We start from the raw sequence: 9,112 nt of genomic DNA, 5'->3' as shown, positions 1-9,112 counted from the left end.
CGCGCAGGCGCGGCGGGGGGAGGACGCCGCTGTAGAGATACCGCACAGAGATAGTAAGGAGGACGCCGCCGGCGTGGGAGTTCGCGCACGCGTAGTAGCAGGTAGGTCTGCCTGCATGTGGTTAGAGAGGGGCTGGGTTGAGCAATGGCGGAGAGGAGCTTTATGGGAGGGCAGGGCTTTTAATTTTTTTTTTTTTTGCGTGCCTTGAAACGGATTCCTTCCTTCCTTTTCGAATCCATGCTGCGTGCATGGATCCTTTCCCTACTCACGAGGAGCAGCCTCCGCTCTGCTCTTGGCAGCCTTGGCAGGGAATGGGGGGAACGGGTGGGTCGCTCTCTGGTTGCCCGGAAGGGAGAGACTCGGTCCCCATCCTGCTCGAGGCGGTGCGTTGGAGCAGGAGCCTCCCTCCCCACCCGCTGACGAGACCGGGGGGGGCGCCCCATATCTTGAAGAGGAAGGGGTACTCTGCTTTGTTTCTGCTGCAGCAGAGAGAAAAGTCACGGGTCGCTGAATAAAGTTTAAAGGGTGTTAAAATTGTGGCATGCATGAGGTCTGGTGGGCCCGCCGGCATCAGATGCACCGCGCGAGTAGGCTGACACTTGCACACATGCGGAGAAAGGAGGGGGGAAGCAGCAGAACCCCAAAGCAGTAAAGCGCAAGAGGCGCAACCCGTGGCTTTCTTACGCAGAGCTCAGATTTGTATACATGAATGCATTCACAACTGCAGCCCAGTAAATTGGCAAAACAATAAATTTGCTCAGCTGAGCTAGGCAGATCCCAGTGCTTTTTTATTTTTTTAAGAATAAAAACGGTGCTGGTACTCAGTATTTGAAGTAAGTGCCACACTTTTAGCTTTTTGTGCGGGGGATGTTGGAGGCAATAGGCCTCTGAATACCATTTGTGCTCAAATTCTACTTGTAGGTTTCCCTTAGGTATCTGGTTGATCAGTATGAGAACAGAGTACTGTATTGGACTAGGTCGTTGGTCTGATCCAGCAGACTCTTCTTATGCTCCTTGATGTCCTTTGCAGAAGTGTGGGATGTAAATGTTATAATAACTAAAACAACATTTGAGAAGATTCACACATGTTGCCTATGGAAGAAAGCTGGCCACTGCTGGGTGAGAAGCAGTGTTAACTAAGACAATTCTTATTGTTTATGATCACATTTGAATGAATACATTGACCCTTCACTTCATTCTTGCCATACTCCTGTTCTTCCAGCCTTCTTAGAAGGATTCTAAGATTTCAGCTTTGAATTGGGGTCATTGCTATTGGCATTGCTAGGTGCAAATTATAGAAAATGCTTTGCAATTGCATTCTGATTGTTTAATGTAGTAACTGATGCCTGCACAGAAAGAGGAAGAGAATTGCAAGGCAATGCTCAAATCAATGGATTTTTAAAAAATTTTCATAAACGAGTGGTATTTAAAGCTTATCCACAAATTCTATTTTCTCTTTTATGTTGTGCTAATGGCACAAAGATGGGACGCGGGTGGCGCTGTGGGTTAAACCACAGAGCCTAGGACTTGCCGATCAGAAGGTTGGCAGTTCGAATCCCCGCGATGGGGTGAGCTCGGTCCTTGTTCCTACCAACCTAGCAGTTCAAAAGCTTGTTAAAGTGCAAGTAGATAAATAGGTACCGCTCCGGCGGGAAGGTAAACGGCATTTCCGTGCACTGCTCTGGTTCGCCAGAAGCAGCTTAGTCATTCTGGCCACATGACCCAGAAGCTGTACGCCGGCTCCCTCAGCCAATAAAGCGAGATGAGCACCGCAACCCCAGAGTCAGCCATGACTGGACCTAATGGTCAGGGTTCCCTTTACCTTTACCTTTACCTAATGGCACAAAGAAGTATCAGAAATGCTAACTTACTGCCTCCATGTTGCATCATAGTTATTGTAATCTATGCTGCATGGCTGAAATATGTATTGAATTGCTCATGGCAATCTTATTTTTGGAAGTTATTTGCCAGTTTAATTAGGAGGGCCTATGTCTGACCTGAGACAGATAGATATTCAAATTTTGCATCAACAGTTTTGTTGCAAGGAATGTAATGGAAAAAAACAGTTTGGGGTTTCCAAGGTGACATCACTCAGATCTATGGTATTTTAAGGGCAAATCCTTGGGATAGATTTGAATGTTTTGGAATCAGAGCTGTAGAAATATTATTCAATTCATTGCTTTCTGGTTAAAGTAGGTCAGCACACATTACTGGAGGTGGGGTAGCAATGCCTTTATGGGAGCTTTATGTGTACCTACATTAGTATTCATGGGCGTAGCCAAGGGGGAGCAGCTGCCCCCCAATCAATAAAAGTACACAGCAAACTGAGGTCCTGCCCCCCCCCAACAAAAGGCTTGCCCCCCCAATCCTGCTACGCTCATGTTAGTATTCATCAAATTTCAGCCTGGATCTCTTTCAGCGGGGCCACACTGGGTGTGTGACAATAACTGTATAAAATATAATACTTTTAGTGTACAGTAGTTCAGAAAACCAGCCATGTCCCAGAAAGCCAGTGTTCTACAGAGATGGTGAATTGCAGCCATGTTTTTCAGCCAGGGAAGGGCAAAGAACTGTGAGTTAAATATTTGCACTGGCACAATCACAGTCACGGCCCCACACCGCTGAAGGACTCTGCCAATTTCTGGCCCAGCCACCATCTTTCGTCTGTCGCATGTAAATCTAGGTTTCCCAAAGTAATCAGCACATATTCCTGTAGAGAGACAAGCTGCTGCTGGAGAAGTATAAGCTCTGTGACCTGCATTCATTTGTATACATCAGCTAAATTTTCTAAATAAAAGAAACTAAGCAACTTAAAAAGAATAAAGTTACAATTAAAGCACATTGGAGGTAATGCAGTAGAACAAACAAAATCACTACAAATATTAAATGTCTATGTAAAGGTCACCATGGAAATGTAATTTTAAAAATGTTTTTATGCCTTTATACCCCACCTTTCTTTCATCCAAGTAGTGACCAGCCCAGCACTGCTTAGCTTCAGCAAATTGTTTCATCTGCCTTCAAACTCTAACCTGGGACTCAATGCAATTAGTTATCCAGCAGGAAATGCACCTGAATTTTTTATTTTATTTTTTAAAAAAGCTTTAAGCTGGATAATGGAATAGAGTTGAGGAGAAGGTTCCTGCTCCAAGCCCCAGAAGACTTGAATAGCACAGAAAAAGTGGGAGCATGGAGTATGGAAAACAGTTGCTGTGTGAATGTTGTACTTCTCTGTTTTTCATGCTAGTTGACTGTAACACTGTGACAGAGCAGACTTCCACCCCTGCAGATGCTGTTGGCCTACAACTCCTTAACCATTGGCTGTGCTGGCTGCAAATGATAGTTGTAGTCCAACAACCTCTGGAGGACCACAGATATCCCTGCCCCTGTGCTCTGACTAGAATGGGGGAGTCCCTTCAGGACATTTATGCCCTCTTGTCTTACAGGCTGCATACAGTGGTACCTCGGTTTAAGAACAGTCTGGTTAAAGAACGATTTGGTTTACAAACTCCACAAAACCAGAAAGAGTGTCTTGGTTTGAGAACTTTACCTCGGTCTAAGAACGGAATCTGAATGGTGGAAGGACACCAGTGGCGGAAGGCCTCATTAGGGAAAGCGAGCCTCGGTTTAAGAATGGTTTTGGTTTAAAAATGGACTTCCAGAATGGATTAAGTTCGTAAACCGAGGTACCACTGTACTTATTATGGAATAAAAATGTCAAAAGATGCCATGGGGCAAAAATGAACAGTATGAGATGGTGAATGAGAATGGTTCGTCAGACACTATTAAAGTAGCTCAGCAAGTGAAGGAAGCTTTGTTTGTCTAGAACAGGTGGGAAACTTGTCCTGCTCCAGATGTTGAGCCCCAACTCCCATCAGCCCCAGCCAACAAGGCCAATGATTAGGGATGATGGGAGTTTCCCAAAGCATCTGGAAGGTACCAGATTAGCAAGGCTACATTAATCTGTGCTTTCACCAAAAATATTTTACTTGCAAGAGCTAAGCATCTAGCAATAACAGAATGCAGGATTATATTGTTTTCAGGGCCAATTTGTTTTAATTTTGAAAAGGCAAAGCATATGAGGTTTTCCTGGTCTCCTGACTTGAAGTGTGTGCACTGTTTGTTTTGCGGTACGTGTTGACGTCGCTGTTGATTTCCCTGAGCAAACAAAATGAATCTACTCTTGGCAACGTGTTCATGTTCTGGGGCTGGAGAGAGTCCTCTTTGCCTGGTGCTTGCTCTTCTGTTGCCTCTGGAGAGCAATTGCTTGTGTGGCATTTGCTTCACTCTGATCTTTCTCTTTTATTCTGCTCCATCTAGACTGAGGGTTAAAACAAGGAAAGAAAGCCATACGTGGTTGCTGCACAAGAGCACGTCACAGATGCCATTTGGTTGGGCTTGTTATTATTTTTTAGCAATGCCTGCTCAGACGATAACGGGACAGAAGTGAGCTACTTTTGCAACCGTAAGTTATGTAACAAAACGATTGGTTGGTTGGTTTCAAAGGAAGAAAATATATTTGAATGCTAAGAAAGGATTTTATATGAATGCATAAAGTGCACTCTGGCTCCATTTAAATGACTGGGGAAGTCTTGACATTCCAGTGGGAGTTGAATTTCACTCATGGGTGCTTTTGTTTGTGCGTTTTAAATAAAAAGTTAAAGTATTCATTGTAATCAGCTGTCACCTTCTACAGGTTTGCCATCCTCTGGTAGTTGGTGTTAATGTGCCCCAAATATTTCCTTACATGTGCAAATAAAGGCAAGGGGAGGGCAGGGGTGGTACAATATGTCTAAGAAATGGAGTACATACTGGCAGCTAGTTTCGGGAGCTCCATTGAGGATTTTTTATTGATTCTGAGAACATTACCTGCCTACAGTCAGTGCCTCTATTGAGTATTCATTGTAGCTCTGTGGTGTTAGAGGTGGTTCTGTCCTGTTCTGCTTGTGGCTCTTAGCCAAGGAAACAGTTAAGCTATCCTACGCACAGAAAATGAACTAAGTGTAAGGATTTTATGCAGGAAAGCACAGAGGCTTATTTTTTTAAGCATGTGGCTTCTTTTCAGAGTAGAAATTTCACAACAAACACGCATACTTTAAAGGGAAAACCTTTCCCCTCTGCACAGATTTCACAGAAGGTGGAATTCAATAAAATCCTCACCCATTTATTTGTCATGATCAGGTCACAGAATGGGTGAGCTGTTAAAAAAAAACCCAAAATGTGCTCCCCTAAGATGGGAATGGAACAGTCAGAAGTGTCTTCACATTTTAGTAATTATTTTAAATGTCAAGTGGCTAAGGTTTAAAGTATTTCTGGCTCACTGGATTTTCCCCTCCTCTTCTTTTAAAGCGTTTCCTTTCCTTGTGAAATTGGCCCTAGAGAAAATAAGAAGATGTTTCATGTGGTCTGGAATCGGCATCTAAAGCTAATGAGTCGCATCATGGTTTCTGATGTGTATTTAAAGTTGATTTTTTCAAGAAGCTTTGCCCTTGCACAGACACCATGGATGTCTAGGCATTCTCTTGTCGGGGACAAGAATATTGTCCTGATGGGACCCCCTGGTGCCGGTAAAACGACAGTGGGGAAAATAGTAGGGCAGAAACTAGGCTCCTGCTTCATAGATGTGGACGACGATGTCCTTGAAACAACCTGGAACATGAGTGTGGCAGAAAAATTGAAGGATGTTGGCAACGAGCAATTTTTAGAAGAGGAAGGAAAAGCCTTGTTAAATCTTTCAGCATCCGGAAGTGTCGTTTCCCTTACTGGCTCCAACCCAATGAATGCTGCCAGCATGGAGCACGTGAAGAAAAATGGAGTTGTGGTCTATCTGGACGTACCAACACAAAGCATCATGGATCGGTTGCAGTTGATGAAAGTAGACCGTATTGTGGGGCAGCGGCCCGGAACCTCACTGAGAGACATCCTCCAGTTTCGGAAGCAGTTTTATAAGAAGTGGTATGATGTCCGTGTGCTTTGTGAGAACGGAATTACTGCTGACGCCGTTGCAGAGAAAGTGCTTCATGCAGTGAAGCGGTACCAAGACTCTGACTCTGACGGCTTCATTTCCACCAGGAGTCTAAGATGCAATAAGAAGGTTGAACCTAAAGGCTCTGTGAAATATTTCAGCGATGTTCTTGTTGAGGGACTGGCGCCTGATGGTGGGCTTTTTGTTCCTGAGATGGGGCTTCCAATATTCACTGCAGGAGAATGGCAACATCTACTAGGGGCAAGCTATGCTGAAAGAGCTCAGGTTATACTGGAAAGGTGCATACATCCTGCTGATGTGCCTGCTTCCAAGTTATGGGAAATAGTTCAGGCTGCCTATGGACAAAATTTTACCTGTTCTAAAATTGCCCCCGTTAGGCACCTGGCAGGCAATCAGTTTCTTCTGGAGCTGTTTCATGGACCAACGGCTTCATTTAAGGATTTGGCGTTGCAGTTGATGCCCCACCTGTTTGCATATTGCATCCCCCAAAGCTGTAACTATCTGATCTTGGTAGCTACTTCTGGCGACACAGGAAGTGCCGTCCTAGATGGTTTTAGTCGGCTTAAGGAGACGGATAAACAAAGGATTGCCATGGTCACCCTCTTTCCCCAGGATGGAGTTAGCCAGATTCAGAAATCACAGATGGTGGGCTACCAGGAAGCAAACACAAAAGTAATAGGTGTCAGATCGGACTTTGATTTTTGCCAGTCTGCCATCAAGCAGATGTTTACCGATTCAGATTTTACTGGCTTTCTCACTGTGGAATACGGGACAGCGTTAAGTGCAGCAAATTCTATAAACTGGGCTCGCTTGCTTCCCCAGGTGGTCTATCATGCCTCTGCCTACCTTGACCTTGTTGAGCAAGGCATCATTTCCTTTGGGAACCCTGTCGATGTCTGTATTCCCACAGGGAACTTTGGCAACATACTAGCTGCTAAGTATGCGCAAATGATGGGGATCCCTATACGGAAATGCATCTGTGCTTCCAATCAAAACAACGTTTTGACGGAATTCATAAAAACAGGCCTGTACAATATAAAGGAGAGGCGATTAATGCAAAGTCTGTCACCGGCAGTGGACATTTTGAAGTCTTCCAACCTTGAACGACATTTGCACTTGATTGCTAATGGGGATGGGCAGCTGGTGACGCAACTGTTTAGCAGTCTGGAGGATCAGCGCTGCTTCCAGTTGCAGAAGCACTTCCTGGACAGGCTGCAGCAGGATTTGGTGGGTGATTGGTGCTCTGAGGACGACTGCCTGGGTGCCATTCGCTCTGTGTTCGATACCACAGGCTACATTTTAGATACGCACACAGCTCTCGCAAAGGTGGTTGCCGATCGACTGCAAGATAAAACTTGCCCGGTGATCATTTCTTCTACGGCTCATTATTCCAAATTTGCACCTGCTGTCCTACAGGCATTGAGGATTGGAGAAATCAAGCAGACTCCGTTAAGTCAGCTTCACTTGTTAAACTCTTATAACCCTTTGCCTCCAGTCCACAGGGGCCTATTAGAGACTCTGAAAAAGAACGAGAAGCAGCAGTACCAGGTCTGTGCTGCTGACGTGAATGTCCTCATGGAACACGTTGAATCCTTAATACAAAACCACTTCATGAAGGTTTCCTAACTGTAGGCTGATTTGACATTTGCCTCCTATGGCGCTTTGAATATTTCCCCTCCTCCTCCTCACACATTCACCCAAAAGCATGTTTTAATAAATGCTTAGTAAACACAGTAGCCGCCTTTTAGTGACTATATACTGCCAGATATTTACATGCATGAGCACTGAATGCAGTGAAAGAAACTAAACAAGCATTGTTGAAAAATAATCATGTCATATTCCCAAAGGTGAGATCATTGTTTGGAAGAGAAATAGAAAAGGTTAGCATATGGTTCCCAGGGAAGTCCTGTTTTGGATGCTCAGTACTGCCCATACGGTCTTGCAGCAATTCTCCAGGGTTTCTCCCTGCCCTATCGTAGAATTGTAGGGTTGGAAGGGGCCACGAGGGTCCTTGCAATGCAGGAATCTTTCACCCAACGTAGGGATTGAACCATGACCCTGGAATTACGAGTCTCTTGCTATACCGACTGAGCTAATGAGAGGAAGAAGAAGAATCTGCAACCTTCTGCATGCAAATGAGATGTTTGAAAGCACGTTAAAGTTCAAGCAGATAAATAGGTACCGCTCTGGTGGGAAGGTAAACGGCATTTCCATGCGCTGCTCTTGTTCGCCAGAAGCAGCTTAGTCATGCTGGCCACATGACCCGGAAGCTGTATGCCGGCTCCCTCGACCAGTAAAGTGAGATGAGCGCCGCAACCCCAGAGTCGGTCATGACTGGATCTAATGGTCAGGGGTCCCTTTACCACTGAGCTACAGCCCTTCATCAGATGTTTCTGGTTGGCCCGGGAAGGAATAACAAATAGTTTTGGGGACATACTTTGTGCAACACTATTTCGCCGTTAGCCACAAGATGGCATCCTTAACAGTTTACTAACAATAGTTTACTAATAATAGGGTTGCCATATGTCAAAGTTGTTTAGCTTTTATGGGGAAACCTCCCCCCAAAATAGTGTTTTCCCTGCTTTTTACATCACGTTGCCGTACATTACATCCAGGTTTCCCCCTGACATTTTGCCAATTTGGCAAAATTACCCCCTACACCATTTTTACAACTGGAAACCAGGACATGTCAGGAATTCTCCTGACGTATGGCAAGCCTACTAATAACATTTCAAAGTTTGGACTTGCATTAAGGGACTCTTTGAGTTATCCATAATAGTTAAAAATTTATAAAACGGGGGTGGGGGGGAATTCATCCCAGTTCCTTAAAAGGTGGGAAAAAGAGATGCAGAGGAGCACCACACACGTAAAATATTGTTGGGCAAAATCCTTTGGGCCAGCTTTAACACTGACAAGCTCTTCCTCAAAACAGAGGAAGGTCTCTCATAGATGGGGTGTTATGCCATTATAGTGGGGTCTGAGTCACTGGTGCCATCTCCCAGTGACCCGGGCATCCACAACATTTTTTCAGTGGGTGCCCATGGGTGCCCGACCTCTGCCACGACTACCGCCTCCGCGGGCTGCCCACAACATAGCATAATACCCAATTTAGCATCAGCTGACAACCAT

The 9,112-nt window shown here is 44.9% G+C and overlaps 1 protein-coding gene across 3 annotated transcripts; it reads left to right on the top strand.

Moving 5' to 3' along the window:
- The first annotated feature begins 14 nt into the window (after positions 1-14).
- On the top strand, positions 15-7,716 carry THNSL1 (threonine synthase like 1). Of its 3 annotated transcripts, none has more exons than XM_079996231.1 (3): positions 15-101; positions 4,318-4,462; positions 5,347-7,716. In XM_079996231.1, exon 3 carries the CDS (start codon positions 5,390-5,392, stop codon positions 7,607-7,609), a length of 2,220 nt encoding a protein of 739 aa, XP_079852357.1. In that variant the 5' UTR covers positions 15-101; positions 4,318-4,462; positions 5,347-5,389; the 3' UTR covers positions 7,610-7,716. The 3 variants fall into 3 exon arrangements, with proteins under 3 accessions (XP_079852357.1, XP_079852359.1, XP_079852358.1); XM_079996233.1 differs by lacking the exon at positions 15-101 and adding an exon at positions 2,684-2,739; XM_079996232.1 differs by lacking the exon at positions 15-101 and having other exon boundaries at positions 3,121-4,462.
- Positions 7,717-9,112: the final 1,396 nt, after the last annotated feature.

This window comes from Podarcis cretensis, assembly GCF_951804945.1.
Source record: "Podarcis cretensis genome assembly, chromosome: 12".
In the NCBI taxonomy this organism is placed as follows: domain Eukaryota; kingdom Metazoa; phylum Chordata; class Lepidosauria; order Squamata; family Lacertidae; genus Podarcis; species Podarcis cretensis.
The sequence above is the reverse complement of the archived record's forward strand: the minus strand, read 5'-3'. Positions and strand labels throughout refer to the sequence as shown.

Coding starts and splice junctions, on each gene's coding strand:
- THNSL1 (XM_079996231.1), top strand. CDS start 5,390: ATGTTTCATGTGGTCTGGAATCGGCATCTAAAGCTAATGAGTCGCATC.